Here is a 17,841-nt window from a genome sequence, read left to right as displayed (position 1 = left end):
GCCGAACATACACGAATAGTGGCTATTGGTTCGGTCATGTAACGGAAACTAGATTCTAACCTAGAACGGAACCGACACTTATCGGATGGTGCTTGCCAATCGTCTAGCTCAATCATGGTTGTGGGATTATAATTGTGTCAAAGAACACAGCCGCATTTTCAGTCTGAACTAATCATTCGAAGAGTTAATTCAACTGAAAACAAATAAATGGCACTGCTGTCTTTCATTTTCGGTCGCGTTCTTCTGGTGCTGCCATGTGTCATTGCATGTGCGTTGTCCATCGTTACAGTCGACCGCAAGGAGGCCATGACGAACGAGTGTGACGCAGGCACGCCGGTGGTGGTTCCGAATTTTAAGGTAAATATAGGTCATTCCTTTGTTGAGTTTAAAGTTCTCAAGAGCTCATTCAAATCTCCAGGGGGTATGGGGCCTCCCTTAGATCAGTCGTTAAAGGTGAAGGTGGCTTGGTTCGATTCCCGATCCGGTCTAGGAATTTTTCGGGTTGGAAAATTTCTCGACCTCCCTGGGCATAGAGTATGATATTACTTGCAACAAAATTATACTAATGCAAAAAAAAATGGTACATGCATCGAAAGCTCTCAATTAATAGCTGTGGAAGTGCCGCTTGTTTCCTTTCTTCAAGTTGTCAAGCGGTGCAACGCGTGACTTCGCTGTTAACAACCTCACACACACCTCCCCCGTTTCGGAGATTGTTCGTACGTAGAAACAGGCGCCGTATGCCTTATTCGACGCGTCGCAGAAACCGTGAAGCTCCGTGGTGACGATGTGACTTCCGGTTTCTACCCATCGGGGAACGGTAAGGTTTTCTAGTGCTGCTAGATTCCGCTCAGTCCGTCGTAGCTTTCTCGCTTCAAGCCTTCCACGGCAAAAAGGGGATCCAGATGTGCCTTCACAATCAGCTTCTTGTTCTCGTAGCGGGACTCAAGCGCCTTCCACGCTACGCTGTAATTCACTGCCGAAAGCTCCACCGACTCGATCTCCTGCAGGACCTCTCCTGACAGGGCTGACTTCAGATAGCTGAACCTGTCCATATCGGTTAGGTGGTTGTTTTCGTGGATCAGGCTGCGGAAACTATCCCGGAACGTAACGGTACTTCATCCGCACCATATCTTGCTACCGAATGCCTGCAGTGTTTAGCAGATGACGGAGCGTTAACGCATCCTGTAGCGTCCAAGGTGGTCAAGAAGGACATCTTTCAGACCCTTACGCTTACGGATATCATGAACGACAATGTATGGTTTGGTTCCGGGCTCAGCTGGGTCTCCTGGCAGGATCTGCCAGTGATCAAACACGCACTGCGGGAAGGCCTGTCCACCAGTGTTGGATCTCAGATCAGCAGTGAAGCCGAACGACTCGTTGACAGGCAGGTAAGCCTTGACGACGAGTCGTTTGGCTTCACTGCTGATCTGAGATCCAACACTGGTGGACAGGCCTTCCCGCAGTGCGTGTTTGATCACTGGCAGATCCTGCCAGGAGACCCAGCTGAGCCCGGAACCAAACCATACAGTGTCGTTCAGGATATCCGTAAGCGTAAGGGTCTAAAAGATGGTCTCCCAGATCTGTCACAGTACTTGGACAAGTTGTAAACGCATTCTTATTACAATATCTTTCTTACGATTGAAAGCGCTCAGCGCCTCGTCAGTACCGTAACTCAAACGTAGTTTACGAATGAGTTACGGTACTGACGAGGCGCTGAGCGCTGGCGTTAGACGCCGCTGAATGCATTTCATGCTTGACGGATGGACATGCACATGCAATTGACCACCACCGAAACTATACAGACCTCGACTGACAGGGACTGACTGGCTCGATTTACTATCGGCTGAGACTGTTTCGGGAGACCGAAACCAAGGGCGAATCGTGACTGGGAAAAATGAGCGGGGTTATTTTTACGAAAAATACAATATGCGATTAACTTAACTGGTGTGCGGAGGCCTTTCGACCTCCGTCGTTGGAGGAGTCCTAGTTCTCCCCGTCTGATAGTGAGTTATTATCCCGTATCGGTAGTACGCAGATTTTCGAGATCGCTCTGCGGTAACTACCATCCTTTGTTTTAACGGTAACGACTCGCACATTCCCGTCTCCGCCGGCGTGAACCTCTATTACACGTCCTAGTTGCCACTTTAGTGGAGGTTGGTTTTCTTCCTTCAGTACAACCATAGTACCAACTATGTTTTTCCTTCTTACTGTTCACTTCGTTCGATTGTGGAAGTCTGACAAGTACAGATGTGACCATTTCTTCCACAGTTGCTGCGTGAACCACTGCGCTTTCTGCCAGGCTGACAGACGATTTTCAGGAATCCCATTCAGATCGAGTTCTGGTATTGCCGTAAGAGGCCGCTGAATCAGGAAATGACCGGGAGTCAACGCTTCGTAGTCGTCCGGGTCGTTACTGAGCGGCGTGAGTGGTCGCGAGTTCAATACTGCTTCCACTTGAGTCAGGATCGTCTGCATCTCGTCGTACAGGAGAGTGTGCACACCAATCGTTCGTTTGAGGAGCAGCTTGAACGATTTTACTGCCGATTCCCACAGTCCACCGAAGTTTGGCGAACGCGCTGGAATAAACCGGAACTGAATCTGGTCTTCAGCTGAACTTCTGACGACGGATGCCTGGAACTTGCTGGTTGTTGAACGCTCGAACTGGAAGATGCTTTGCATGCGTTGGTCAAGCTCTCCCAACAAGAAAGCTTCTTGCTGGAGTTAGCTGATTTGACAAACGGTAGAGAAGTTCGAGAGTCGTCGAAGATTTCGTCATTACACCCGGAGCTCAAAGACGGAATACTCTGCGTTGGCGGCCGACTTCGCCACGCATCGATTCGTCATCCATTTACGTACATGGTCGTCGTTCACTACCATCGAAAGATGTTGCATGGTGGACAACAGCTCATGGTTTCGTCCGTTAGAGAGCGGTTCTGGCCAACAAACGCCCGGAACCTAGTGCGAAAGGTCATCCACGAGTGTGTACCATGTTTCATAGTGAAGCCCAAGATTCAGGACCAGCTCATGGTGGATCTTCCCCCCGAAAGAGTCACCCCGTGTCCACCATTCCAGCGCGTAGGTGTGGATTACTGTGGCCCGTTCCAACTGTCGTCTCGCACCTACGAAGTTTCTTCCGTTGTCGCACATTATGATCTCCGGCTTGCCTCGCCGGGAAGAGAAACGCTTCAGGGTCGCAATAAATCCCTGAGCGGACAGGTCTGACGCTAGTTCCAGGTGAACGGCCTTGGTTACTAGACAGACGTAAACGGCAACGAAGATTTTCACCGGGCGATTGCGCCGGTACGGATACGACACTTGGAACGGGCCACAGTAATCCACACCTACGCGCTGGAATGGTGGACACGGGGTGACTCTTTCGGGGGGAAGATCCACCATGAGCTGGTCCTGAATCTTGGGCTTCACTCTGAAACATGGTACACACTCGTGGATGACCTTTCGCACTAGGTTCCGGGCGTTTGTTGGCCAGAACCGCTCTCTAACGGACGAAACCATGAGCTGTTGTCCACTATGCAACATCTTTCGATGGTAGTGAACGACGACCATGTACGTAAATGGATGACGAATCGATGCGTGGCGAAGTCGGCCGCCAACGCAGAGTATTCCGTCTTTGAGCTCCGGGTGTAATGACGAAATCTTCGACGACTCTCGTACTTCTCTACCGTTTGTCAAATCAGCTAACTCCAGCAAGAAGCTTTCTTGTTGGGAGAGCTTGACCAACGCATGCAAAGCATCTTCCAGTTCGAGCGTTGTGAGAGGACCACACCGTCGATTGTCACGGTTCGCCGGTTGCGAATTGTAGCGGAATCTGTGAAGCCAAGCAGTCAGTCGTACGAGATGTGTATACGATGATCTGAGGCTGAAGATATCGCTTGGAGTTACCACTGGAAGTGCTGTCGCCATGCTCTTGGCTTCGAGATCCAAGGGATCGAAGTCTTCTTCATCTATCTGATGAGCAGATGGCCAGTTGTGCTCGTCCAACTTTAGCCAATGTGGACCGTTGAACCAAAGCGATTCATATTGTAGCTGCGCTGGGATCATTCCACGGGAAATTATGTCAGCTGGATTCTCTAGTTCAGCTACGTGGTTCCAAGCGCCTTGTTTCGTGACGTGCTGAATCTCCGAAACCCTATTTGCTACAAACTGCTTCCATCTTGACGGTGACGAAGAAATCCAACACTTGACAATCGTTGATTCCGTCCAGAAAAAGCCTTTCGCCGTATGTGATCGCGAACTATATCGCGATGGCGCCGTGAAACGCACAATTGGGATTGATCACAAAGAATTGCGCGTAAGTGTATCTGCTTACGAGTTTGCCCCTTCATACAGTGTTATTTTGAATACAGGTAGGTGTGGAACTTGATCAAGTCGTACTTGGAAGACGATCCACTGTCTAATGGCTGTGCCTTGCAACAATGAGTGTTAGATACATAGGGGAAACGCTCCTATAGTTGCGGTATGTTAGAAGCGTTAGGTTCCTATAGTTGTGCATGGAGACTCAATGCACAACTATAGGAACCTAAAGGCCCAAACGCAATGCCAGCGGAAGCGGAACGGCAGCGGCAGCGGAAAAGCCCGATCTGAGTAAGCCTACTTGTCGGATTGAAAACTAGTTAGAATCAAATCGACTTCGGTTGGGCATCTTGATGTCATTTGTGACAATTGTCAAACTTTCCGTTTCCGTTCCGCTTCCGTCCACATTGCATTTGGGCCTTAACGCTTCTAACGTACCGCAACTATAGGAGCGTTTACCCTACGAGGTAAAATCTGCGTGATGCGCAGTGATTTTTTGTTCAATGTTGGCAACGCTAAAATAATCAGTTCACTGCAAGACGCCGTTCGGGTCGCACGCACTTTTTTTTGCTCTCTGTTCGTGTTAATTCGGTGTGCTTTGGTTACCGGAGTGGTGTTATGCCCTGGAATCGGATGTGGATTGGTTGTGATTATAGAGGTCTGTCATGGAGAATGTCCGTCGAGAGAGGGAGGGTTTGTTTTTGATGAAATTTGGTATGATGAGTGATGTGATGTCTGATGGTTGAAAAGGCAGATTGTTTTACGGAGCAATGTGAACGATTTCGGGGAAGAAAGGTGAAGACTTTTGAGGTGAGATGGAATTGTGGATTGCTGACGGAAATAGGATTTAGTTCGTTCTAGGCGGGATAAAGGAAGAATAACTTTAATGAGAAGCAGGGTGAAAAATTTAAAATGGCGGTATTTGTGCAAAATCTGTGAGAAAAAAAAAGGGGGCATACAAAAGTGTTAGTGAGTTTATTTGCGCGAGTGATAGTAAATGTAACAGGGGATTAGTTGAAAGCATACGAGCGGCAGTGAGATGCCATCGGGGAACAAAACGTACGTCTGAATTAGGTCGACACATACAGGAAAAGTGAGAAGTGTTGAATACTGTCTGCTCTAGAAGCAGAGAGAAAGAGGGGAGAATGAAAAATAAAATAATTAAAGTTGTTATTGGAGCTTAGGTAGCGAATGAGTTGGTAAACAGTGGTAGTAAGATGGGGTGAAGTTGAATAGGTGGTGGTTATTTTTGAACAGTGGTTTCGGTTTTTAGTTGAGTTGCTGTCTCCTTCTAGCTCATGCTGCCTTTGCTCAGTTGTAGTGGGAACTGGACCTGGGGTATAGAAGTGGTGGTGAACGATGTCGGACAGGAGGATGTAAGACAATTAGTATTAGTGTCTTTCTAATATCATCGCGGACGGTGTCGGCCGGTCCGATATGGAAAAAATGTGGTGGTGTTTGAGTAGTGTTGAGGGGCTATGTAGGATTAATCGGATGTGATAAGTTAGGATGCATGTGGTAGTGGGTTTATTATCGGAATGTAGGTGGCTGATGTCTGTATAGTAAAAGTTATAAAAGAAACATCAGATTGAGTGATTAAAAGGCGAAATAATTATCAAGTGGTTTGCAATAAAAAGTTGATGAGAGAGGGAAGAGAACCATTGAGAAATAAAAAAATAAAAAAAGAAGAAAAGAAGAGCAAGAAGATATATGTGTGATGAGTGAATGTCAATGGTCCATAAATGTAAGAAGTGAACTTAATATCGATACATCAAAGTGGTTTAAAAGCTAAGATTATAAGGAATATAATCATTGAATGAATGGATTGGAATGTATGAGTGCATACTTAATCAAGGTAAGAGATTTATATAAAAAAAAATGTGCAGGTATATATATATATATATATATATATGGCGAATATACTAGATCATATCAAGAGAAATAAGTATGCATATATGAAAATGCGAGTATAAATGTGGGAAAATCAGTAGTAAGTAAAAGTAGTAATTCAATTTTAAATATATAAATTTACAAAATTTTAGTGAAGTTAACATTACAGATCTATAAATGAAGAACATAAGCTTTAAATGTCAAGCTAAAAAGTCTAAACATGAATTTTGAGAATTAGCACTGATTTTAAAGCAAAATAAAGCAAAGATTATGTCATTTGCACGCTTGCTTTTCTTCCTATATTCAATACTTTTGTCTATTTAAACTTAATTTCTATGAATGCGTATCGTTTGGAATCATTTGATTCGGATGAGACTCTTAACTTTTATTTGTTTACATTGTGTTTCAATCGGTATTCTTAAGAACTTCACAAAATAAGGTTTCAATATTTAAATTGAGCAGCTCGACTAGCCTGGTGGCTGCCGCTTTTGCTTACTGAGTAGAAGACCGTAGGGGATCCACGTTGTAAAGATTCCCTATTTTCAGCTTTTTTACAGGCTGGAGTTGTTGTTTGAACCATTTAGTTTATCAATTTAATTTATCTGTATAACAATTATTCACAAGCATTCTTCCAGGTCAATTCAAGAATAGTTTGATGATGATATATCTTCCTAATATTCACATTACAGTTATGACCCGATCCTGTCAATCTCTCCGCGCATCAGACTGTTATTTTTCAATAATTCCACATAATTGTAATTTCATACCTTCCTCCTTCAAGATGAATGTTTAAGATACACATTCTTGCTAGCTGACAAAATGGGGTCATGGCTAAAATTTTTTTTTTTTTTTTTTTTTCAGCCTTCATTCAGACTGGATTTAAATTATTTATGTTTTCTTCCAGCTCTTTGATGACGGAACATCATTAGATTTATACTGTAATGATTCACTCTTACAGCTTTCACCCTAGTTTTGTCTGTTGAGTTGATTTGATTGAATTGGTTTTCAGCTCTTTGGTGTTGGCAGTCGCGGGCGATCAATTTTGCTCATGCTCTAAGTTTATTTTCAGCATTTCAATGATGGAACTTCTTCAGATTTATATTATTATGGGGCTTATTACGGGTGTCACATCACGGTGAAAAGTTGTCACTTGTCGTCACGGTGAAGTGATTCCCATTTGATTTGTACGGTAATCACGGCTCTTATTCTGAGTATCACTTGCTTATCACCGTGTAGTGACACCCGAGATAAGACCCAATAATACACCATTTGGTTTTGGCTTCGGGCAAATCCAAGTATGTTGCATGATAACACTGATTCATTTAAAACCATGGTCGCATCACTTATCAAGGTGAATCCTGATCCAACGAACCCAACTTACTAACAAAAGCTCCTTTCCTGTGTCTTTTGTTGGGATGCAGAGGTAAACACGGCCCACAAACAACAAAGGTCACTCTAATATTCCTTCCCTACTCCCACCTGATTGCAAGGACGTAGCCGGCGCCGTTATTGATCTACAACATATAGAGTCACTGAAACTTGTACAATGAGAATGGACGGTCACTCCCAGCCCCATTCAGTTGATTCATTGTACAATTTCACTGATTCTGATCAATCACGGAGTAGCAACCATTGATATGTGCAGTCAATCTAAGCTAAGCTAGCCATTGGTTATCTTATATGTATAGTGTTTATAGTACTACATATCTTTCATTATTGATTTTACATCATTTAATATTATTGTAAATTACATTTTATTATGCTTAATTCTTAATGTTAGCTATTATGAGCGGCTCCAGGGAAGCATAGTGCCAGCTTGAAAAGAAATCTGAATCAATCATTATCTGTTTTGTAAAAATCTTGTGTTTATTGTATCTTGTTACATGGCATTATAACGCATTTTCAATATTACATTACATTTAAATAAGTATTAACCCGGTTACACACATTTCAGGTCACCCAGGTCTTAAATAAGATGAGATCCGTTCCTTTTATCAACAGTTGTGATATTGCATCATATCGAAGACAACAAATCAAGAAGACTGGCAACTTTGTCAGAATCCAAGCGACAGATACAATGGCGCTGTGCTTGAGTGAAGGTGGAAATAGAAAAATGAGCAAATACACAAACCCTTCTTCTGAGGATGTAATCTTTGCTATCAAATTCGTTCGAAACATTTACCTTTGAGCGGCAGATGACGCGTTTGAACCTGCCTCATAGCGTTCGTATGAGAAAATGGAAGAGTTGCCAGTCTTCTTGATTTGTTGTCTTCGATCATATGCTGAAAATATATGAATTATCGCGTATTTCTGTTGTTCATTACATACCAGGTGAGGGTTTAATCATGTTTTGCCGTGGAGTGTTTTAGTTTTGAGATGCTCGATAACCTTAGAGGGATCGGTTTTGCTTAATGAGCAGAATATCATGGGTTTAATCCCAAGCTCTCCCACAACATAACACAACACAAACATATTAAGTATCATTCTAGCTAAAAATATTTATTTGCATAATATAACCTGGAAATTTCAGGGTTACATCTTACTTATTGGAAGCTGAGGAGACATAGAACTGCATCATATTGTATGTAAAATAATTATTATTTTCATTGCAGAATACCAGTTTTTTTGTATCCATATAAATGTATTTTCATTATTACGTATTTTAATGTTCTGATATATTTCATTTCTCCATTACACATTTTTACTATATACATAAATAAATACTGGGTTGGGAGGGAGCATCAGGGTATCATTTGACCTGGAACTGGACGATTGGAGTGGTATGACAACCGGAGTCTAGGAGGGAATAAACACTATCATTTTCTTTATCCTACCGATTCGATTGTGATGGTGTGAATTCTACTCCAACAGTTTCATGGAGAGTGACGCGCCCTTCTTAACAAACCATCCTGTAGGAAGCTTAATAAGTATTGCGAATTGCGTTATTCGATTTGTTGGATCGTATCGTTGGAAGGAGATTCTTAAATTCCCGTGGATTTCGCGTAAGTGCCTCTGCTTACGGGTCCACCCCACCGTTTTTGGCCCTTCATACAGCGATATTGTGAATTCAGATCGGTAGCTCAAATTGATCTTGCTATTAAGTGGAGCTGCATACAAGACAAGATCTTCGAAGGGATGGTGGCTACCTTACATACATACATACATACATGTTGGCAACGCTAAAATAATCGATTCAATGCCATCGGTTGGCAGCAAGTGCAATTGGGCAATAGTGCAGAAGGTAAATTTAATCATTATATTTTACTATCAAAGTTACCCGCTTTATCGAATATACTCCGTTTTACCAACAATCAATACGAAACTAACGATTTTAAATTGGCTCACCACTTTAGTAGCCTATTGGTCCCAAGCAAACGATTAACGTACCCTATTCTAGTTGAAATTCTATTACTACACTATGTTTGTTTTGATTCGCTATGAAAGTTTGACAGATAACATCAGGGGTGTGTGGATTCATGCAGAACATGCAGGGGTGAGTGAAATAGCTTGGGACTGCTTGGGACCGTTGTTCTGGTACTGAGTGAGCCAAAAATAATAATGATTTTCTTCGGGACCCAGTGGTCTTAGAGTTACCTCTATGGTTTTACCGTTTTACGGTAGCTTGTTTCAGTGTCCACGCTACCAATTTTGTCGTTTTTTTCAAACCTATTGTACACACTAGAAACGAGGTAATCAATTTTTGCAAACATGTTTTGATTTTTGAAAAACAAAATACAACACCTGGCAACGTCTTTACAATCGTAGAGGATCGGATGGAAAATTTATGATATCTACTTAGAAAGGTGCAGCGAACCAATACAACCTATATACATCTCGATATTGCAGGGGCCATCGGGTTGTGCCCTTTTTGGAGAACTTGATATTTTTTTAGCGTGTGAAATAGTAACCATATTTAACAGATGTAACTATAGCATTGCAGTAATATCCTTGAATGGAATGAGTGGTTTACTAAAAAATTCAATATTCCAGTCTAAACTCCTAATTCATTCTGATGAGACGTCTATTAGTGTTTCCGAAAAAAAAAACAGCGAAGCTCTAGGATCAGTTTCATTAATTGACCATATTTTCGGATATTCCGGAGTCTCCAGAGTCCATATTCCGAACACAACTCCGAATTCATTCTGATAATACATCTATGAGTGGTTTCGAAAAAAAAATCCACGGAGCTCTAGGATCTATTTTCATGAATTGAGTCCATTTTCTGTTTACAACTCCGAATTTACTGTGATAAGACATCTTCTATGAGTGGTTTCGAAGAAATCGCAGAGCTCTAGAATCTGTTTCAAAAATTTACCACTCTAACGGATGTTCCGGATCTTCTGATGGACTATCCCGTAGTCTCCAGAGTCTATATTCCAAACACAACTCCGAATTCATTCTGATAAGATGTCTATGAGCGTTTTTTAAAAAAAAAACAACGGAGCTCTAGGAACAGTTTCATGAATTGACTACTTTTACGGATGTTTCGGACAAGGCCATACTTGTAACCTACTGGAAACTGACTAGTCCCAGAAGGTGGCCAACTGTCTGCTTAATAACTTCTCAAGAGACATCAGGAAGTAATCTCTTTTCAAATTACAGTAAACTTAGTGTTTGGACCCGAGGGCGAAGACGGCTTTCATTTGAGTACTTTTTTCACTCATAGTTGCTCCGAGCTACTCTGGTTTACTTTGGGATCTGATCTAATTTGTGACGAAAACAGAATTAGCAACAATCAATACGAAACTAACGATTTTAAATTGGCTCACTACTTGACTAGCCTATTGGTCTCAAGCAAATCGATTAACGTATCCCATTCTTGTATAAATTCCAGTACTACACTATATTTGTTTTGATTCGCTATGAAAGTTTGACAGATAAAATGAGGGGTTCGTGGATTTTTCTATGTTTCGAGGGGTGCATCGATTAGCTTGGGACCGGAGATAGTACCAGAGCTGAGCCAAAAAGTTGAGCTCGTTTCTTCGGGACCTTCTGGTCTTAGAGTTACCTCTATGGAATTAGTATGGCATATAGTTTTGAAATCTGACCATGCAAATGTCAGTTCTATAACGAAACACAAACAATGAATGAAGAAAAATGGATGCAATATTTAAATGAGGAAATGATCTCGTTTTCTACCAGTTCATTGAAGTTTTGGCTATTTTCTTAAATCACTCTTTGCACTATTTTCGCACTTTTCTCTTTGAGCAAGCGAGTGGATATGCCCTGCCGGCTACCAGCTCTGGTTAGGACATGTACTTGAGGATGAATCCTGTGAGGGTCTCGATTGCTAGAACAGGAAAGTTTTACAAACGTACAAACTTTTCCACCAAACCCCCACAGACGCCCCCTAGCCCCATTTATTTTGTATCAAAACAGCAACGTTATTGCGTGATGAGCGTATTTTACGGCAAAGATCACCGGCCGAAAAAACTAACGTTCCTTTACACAAAAAAATAAATAAATTGCTTGTTCTGCGCTGTCAAAACAATCGAGATAATAAAATCGTTCATCAGAAAGCAAAAGAGTTCCTCAGAGCTAATCTGGATTGCTCTTAATTTCTCGCTGTCTTCCCCCTCGTTTGGACCTAATTAGGTCAAATCCCATATGGTATGTGTATGCGTTAATGTCGGATCGACCGTATTATAGGAGTCCAGTGACACCCGTACTATAGGAATCCGGCAAGAACGAATCCGTACTATTGGAATCTTGACTGTATCTCGATAATTCGCATAGATCTCCTCACAGGATTTTTATAAAAATGTTTTCATGAATTTCCTTCAACAACATCATTTCCTTTCCTTTCACATAGGGGAAACAGTCCTATTGTTACGATATGTTAGAAGCACAACAATAGGCTTCTAACGCTTCTAATGTGCCAATGTGCCGCAACAATGGGATTTTTCCCTACTTCTATTCAGAATTCCTCTAAAAAAAATTTGAAATTTGTAATTCCCTTGAAATTTTCTTTAAAACAGGCTAGAAATTCAATACAGATCACTCGTAACAAATATCGTGGAAAACATCCTAAGCTTTACAACGAATTTATATAAAACAAGCGGACCCGGCAAACGACGTACTGCCAAGTTGTTGGATATAACCCCGTCGGGGCCAAGACGAACAAAATAAAAAATAATCTTGCAAATCCGTCAATCTGTTCTTGAGTTATAGCGAAGACAACATATCAAGAAGACTGGCAACTCTTCCATTTTATCAAACGACCGGTATGAGACAGGCACAATCGCATCATCTACCGCTCAAAGGTAAAGGCTCCGAACGAATTGGATATCAAAGTTTCCATTGTCAGAAGAAAGGTGTGTATTCACTCATTTCTCTATGCGTTGCTTCCACCTTCTGCCTGCCGTTCGGATTCAGACAAAGTTGCCAGTCTTCTTGATATGTTGTCTTCGTATATTTTGAATACCATTTCACTTGAATTATCCATCTCAGTTCAGAAGTCTATTCAGAATTATCTATATTCTTCTCGAAATGCCCTTGGAATTATACTCGGAATTCCCTTGAAAATTTGCTCAGAATTTCATTGACGTTTTACCCTCAAAAATCGATTCCCTTGATATTCTTCTCAGAATTCCTTTCAGAATTAAGTTAAAACCGATTTTTGAATTGCCTTGGAACTTGATAGATAGATGTAACTCAAAACCCTAGGAATATTCTTGTAATTATCGTTGGAATATTCCTTCGAAATGGAACAGGAATTCTTTTCATAATCGTCATGGAATTTCCCTCAGCACAACCAAAGAATTCGATTCGGAACTCTCCTAAATTCACCTGGAGCTTTTCTAACAATTACCTTGGAACTCTTCTTACATTTGACTTGGAGTTCTAGTCAAAATTCAAATATTACGTAGCGCAAGAGAGGGTGGGGGTAGTCTGGAAATGTGTTAACCATTATATTAGGTGTAGGAGGCTGACCTGGTATTGGTATATATTTAAATATTTATTTAGGTCCGTTCGCTTCTCCTGTAGTCGAGAGGAGCGTAAACAAGATCGACGAAAAACAAATCAAAGGAAAAAAACCGCTATGTTTTTCAAAATTAAAGATCTCAATTTGTCTTGATATACTTTTTCTACTGGCTCATCTTATTTAAAACCATAAATTCCATTTCCAGGCCAACTGGTTCAAAGCAACCGAGTACTGTCACTATCTGGGCCGCAACCTGGTGATGGCCAGCTCGGCCGAGAAGCAGGTCATCATCACCAAGGCGATCGAAGCCACCGACAAGGCGGGCGACAATTCGTTCTGGATCGGTGGCAGTGATTTGGCAGAATTGGGCAATTTCCACTGGCACTCGATGGGAACCCGTATCGTTTGGCACAACTGGAACGAACTGGTCGAAATGCCTACGGCCAGTGACCAACGGAAGGACGATCGGTGCATTCTGCTAGGGAACCCGAACCAGAACAATGAGGCCGCCCCGACGACGATGGATGGATTCAAGTGGACGGTGGTCAACTGCTGGGATGAATATTATTTCGTATGTGAGAGACCGGTTTACGCCAAATGAGAAAGGAATTTAGAAGAGGATACACAGCAAAAAAAAATGTAATATCGATCGATGTAATTCAAGCTGATGTATGAAATAATGATGTAATAGCAAAAAACAGATACAATATTACATCAATGGATGTAATTTTGTTCGCAAAATCAATGTACATCGTACAACGTTATATTACACAACCGATGGATTGACCTGGTTGCAGCAGTTTGGATGTAATATTCAACAACTTTTTTTTCTGTGTATGCGGAATAAAATTTACTGGTTTCTGGTAGCAATAAATGTCTGCTTTAGCCGAATTGCCCCCATCATCATGTGTTTTCAGCTAATGTGAATCAAAGTGTGAAGGTTCCGTTCGCCTATTCGCGGCTAAAATCACGTCCATCAACGCGAACAACACGAACTCCCGGTGAAAAGAGAAGACGCAAAAAAACTGAAACGTCAAAAGCGACCGACGAAGGTTTTGCCGAGTCGCGAGAAGCCGAACGGACGTCAGTGATTGTTTTCCTCTCCTTTCGGATGCGAGTACGAGTGGACATCAGTATCAGTGGAAGACAGTGAAGCAGCAGGAAAAAAAGATTGATAGCAAAAAGCAGAATCTTCAGAAGGTGGTCGGACACATTTTGATAAGCAGGAGAAGTGCGGTGCATTTGTGTGTCAGGATTTCCTTCAGCCACCAAGGATGCTTCCTCCGGGAGTGGAGAAATTTGACGAATCGGAATTCTACGTCGAAGGTGAGTGAGGTGTGTTTTTACGCTGTCAATTTCGGACAAGGGCCCCGCAGTCGGTGATGATAAATTATTGATTTTTCCTGACACAACTTTTGGTGTAATGATGCGGTTGAAGAAAGGAACACAGAAAAAAAGTGCCTTCCGAAAATAGAAGTTAGTATTTATTTGCCAAGGTGGTCCCCCCCCCTCCCACCTCCCTCTCTGCTCGTCGGAATCGATCGATTGGTCAGTGGGGGGGTTTGCATCTGCTGCACTGTGCCCACGGGGCTACGGAATATCTTGGCCTAATTAAAACCGCATTCAGTCAGCGATGAGACAAACACTGCTGCGTTACTGAATCATTGTGGTCCCTCCCGGAGAAGAGAGAAGGTGCAATATTCCTGTCTTACTGGAGAGGCTAGAGGAAGGCTCGTGCATGCATGCTAAACATGTAATTATTTAAATCGAAAGCCCGATGATTACTACGAACAGCTAGCGGTATTAGATCATTCAACCGCTAGTTTGGAAAACAAATCTTCGCTGGGATTGATCTCCCTTTGGCAATGTAATTATTCTGGTGCAGTGCAATCATCCATTCAACCCAGTCGGATAGGCCTATTTATAATAACTTTGCATTTTCATACGTACATACTATGTCTACCTATACTGAGCAACCTACCAAAATTGAGAACAGTTAGATTCAGTTTGGTCTGGTTTGGACATTAATTCTGGAATTGCCTATTATTATTGAAGTCACGTTGCGATGATTCTTTCGAGTCTGCTTTCTGAATTTGAATTCTAGGAAAAATGGAACTCATTGGAAAGAGTGGTGGAGTTGTGACGGTTTTTAGTTTTAATGGTTTGTTGCATAGGGGAAGGTGGGGTAAAGATGGTTATATGGAACAAGACGAGCATCGTCTCTAAACCGCATCTTTTGACAATTAGAAATGTGTGTAAGCTCCTTCAGTACATCAGGAAAATAATGCCAATAATGCATGACTGACCATCTTGCCCCTTGAGTAGAAATAATTGCCAGAACATTTGAAGTTTTCTTTTGATCTTTTTTCGAAGTTTAACAATGTTGTATAATAATTGTTCTTCGATCATTGTCTCGCAAAATCTAAATCAAATAATTGTTCTTTAATCATGGGATTATAGGCCAACCCTCAAAGCTTCTGTAAGATTATATGAAGAATTATTTTCAGGTCAAAATAGTAGAATTTTATCCAGTTCCGTTAGGGTGGCCAGAAAAGGCAGTAGTCTCTTCCGTTGGCACTCCTCCTGATAAATTTGCTGCTTCAAGGTGCCAGAAGCAACGAAAGTTTTGCTTTTCAGCACACAACTGATTGATTTTGATTGCCTGGGGCGGATAGACCAGGATTTTCCAGGGGAAAGTTAAAAGAAACTTCCAAGACAAAATTAAATAAACTTTAGAAAGTTTAAAAATGAACTATTCGTGAACTGAATAAAAGTATTTACCGATTTCCAGGAGTTGCCAGGATGAAATATCAGTTGTTTCTAGATTCCTGGATAACCAAAAACGGCGAGGAAATGGAAACATTAGTCGAAAGGGTATCAAGCATAAGAAATTTTTAAAGATGAATAGTTTTAAATTATTCAATAAGATAAAAAGTTAGAGGTTGTATCCAAGACACGACCGTAGATTCGACGTAGGATTACGACTTAACTCGTTATCGATAGGTTGAAATTCGGAAGCAATTCGAGAGTTCTGTTTTTGAGGTGCTCTGTCGATGTCCATAGTACAAGCCAATCCTGGACGATATGTCTGGGATACAAGCTCTTACTCTTAAGTCATTTGTGGTCCTGAAAAGGACCGATGGGTTGGAAGCTTGGAAGTCAGCTTAGAACAATGCTGTGGAAATTTGTCCTCGATGTTCTTGGAGATGATGGCGGTGCGGAAATGAAATATGTATTAGGGAAAACACATCAATCACAGAATCTGAGCCTACCGGATGGTACCTACGTTTATGCTGTTTGATGCTAATTTTAATCCCCTTCTATCAAGAGAATTCGGCAAGATTTTTTTTGGCACGATTCTCTTAATAGGAGGGGCTTAAAATTTGCATCAAAAGGCATAAAGATAGGCACCGTCTGGCATGCTCAGTGCTTGGTATCAATATTCGGCGACTGTGTTAGGGAAACCACTTTTCCCATCACGGAAAGCATACCCCTCGAAACATAGGAAAATCGACGAACCCCTAATTTTAACTGTCAAACTTTCATAGCTAATCAAAACAGTGTAGTACTAGAATTTCGACTATAATGGAGCACGTTAACCGATTTGCTTAGGACCAATAGGCTAGTCAAGTAGTGAGCCAATTTAAAATCGTTAGTTTCCACCGGTTGTTATAACTGCTCAGTCTGGACAGCGCTTTAGAGCAGCATTATTTGAATTAAGGCTACTAATGGGGTCTGATTAACTGCCTATTTCCATAGAGGTAACTCCATAGAGGTACCTTTAAGACTAGAATAACGTGCTCAACTTTTTGGCTCAGCTCTGGTACTCTCTTCGGTCCCAAGCTAATCGATTCACCCCTCGAAACATAGCAAAATCCACTAACCCCTCATTTTATCTGTCAAACTTTCATAGCGAATCAAAACAAACATTCATCGAAGAAAAAGAAATTTCAACATATAGGGTTTGTTTGAACCTTGGACTGGACCGGCAAGAAACACAGGCAATTCGAATCGAAAGAAAACTTAAAAACGGACCGAAATACAAATTCGACTTCACTCAACTTTTATTGCGTCTTTTCTCTTCGGTGCTTGGTACAGTACTTCAAAATGATGACAACGATTCTTTTGCTGAAAGATTTCGATAGAAGGAGGCGCGCAGTTTGACAGTTGCGCAAGGGGTTCGTCGACGCAGGTGTGGTCGACAGGGCTGGGCGGTATTTACACGGAAACATCCACCCCCGCCTTGAGGCACTGTTGCCTCAATCCGTTGGTAGAACGCAAATCTTCTGGATGGGACGTGAGTAATCTGCTTGCCCACGCCGCAAGGTGACCGTCCGGACGACTCCCATCGAGTCCGGGTGCAGCTCTACGATACGGGCCAACCCCCACTGAGCCGGCGGCGCGTTATCGTTCTTGATCAGCACAAGCTGATCCTTCTCCAGGTTAGTTTCGGTTGTTCGCCACTTGCTCCGCGGTTGCAGACTAGCAAGATATTCGTCTCGCCAACGACGCCAGATTTCAGTTGTGTGCTCGCAGCACAGTTCGACAGATGATGATATTAGCTTGTGCCTGAATTAACAGATTCAATGAAAGATGTATGTGCATTTGCATTAATTTTCTGATGTTACGCGTGAATTCTTCGATTATTTCAATATTTCTTTCAAACTTAATATTATTATACTAATCATAATTAACAGATTTAAGGCAGAGTTCAT

The 17,841-nt window shown here is 41.9% G+C and overlaps 2 protein-coding genes across 5 annotated transcripts in view; both read left to right on the top strand.

Annotated features, from left to right (window-relative positions):
* Positions 1–207: 207 nt before the first annotated feature.
* Positions 208–13,727, top strand: LOC135700691 (uncharacterized). Its single transcript, XM_065221269.1, has 2 exons — positions 208–357; positions 13,332–13,727. The coding sequence occupies exons 1-2, from the start codon at positions 208–210 to the stop codon at positions 13,725–13,727; spliced, it is 546 nt and encodes a 181-aa protein (XP_065077341.1).
* A 490-nt stretch (positions 13,728–14,217) lies between these two features.
* LOC135700725 (amyloid-beta A4 precursor protein-binding family A member 2-like) overlaps positions 14,218–17,841 on the top strand; it is a 28,986-nt gene continuing 25,362 nt past the window's right edge. For 3 of the 4 annotated variants that reach the window (XM_065221337.1, XM_065221336.1, XM_065221334.1), the window contains exon 1: positions 14,218–14,452. The gene's annotated coding sequence lies outside the window, so the exon portion shown is untranslated. Of the gene's footprint in view, positions 14,462–17,841 lie in introns of all 4 variants that reach the window. The other variant, XM_065221335.1, reaches the window with a different exon arrangement.

Source organism: Ochlerotatus camptorhynchus, unplaced genomic scaffold (genome assembly GCF_037179485.1).
Source record: "Ochlerotatus camptorhynchus isolate MF236.1 unplaced genomic scaffold, CSIRO-AGI_Acam_v1.1 ptg000141l, whole genome shotgun sequence".
NCBI classification, from domain to species: domain Eukaryota; kingdom Metazoa; phylum Arthropoda; class Insecta; order Diptera; family Culicidae; genus Ochlerotatus; species Ochlerotatus camptorhynchus.
This window is presented reverse-complemented; position numbering and strand designations above follow the sequence as displayed.

What these genes read in the sequence shown, in the direction of transcription:
- LOC135700691 (XM_065221269.1), top strand. Translation starts at nt 208, where the DNA reads ATGGCACTGCTGTCTTTCATTTTCGGTCGCGTTCTTCTGGTGCTGCCA. An exon ending in TGGTGGTTCCGAATTTTAAG is followed by an intron (nt 358 to 13,331) that starts GTAAATATAGGT and finishes TTCCATTTCCAG; the next exon opens with GCCAACTGGTTCAAAGCAAC.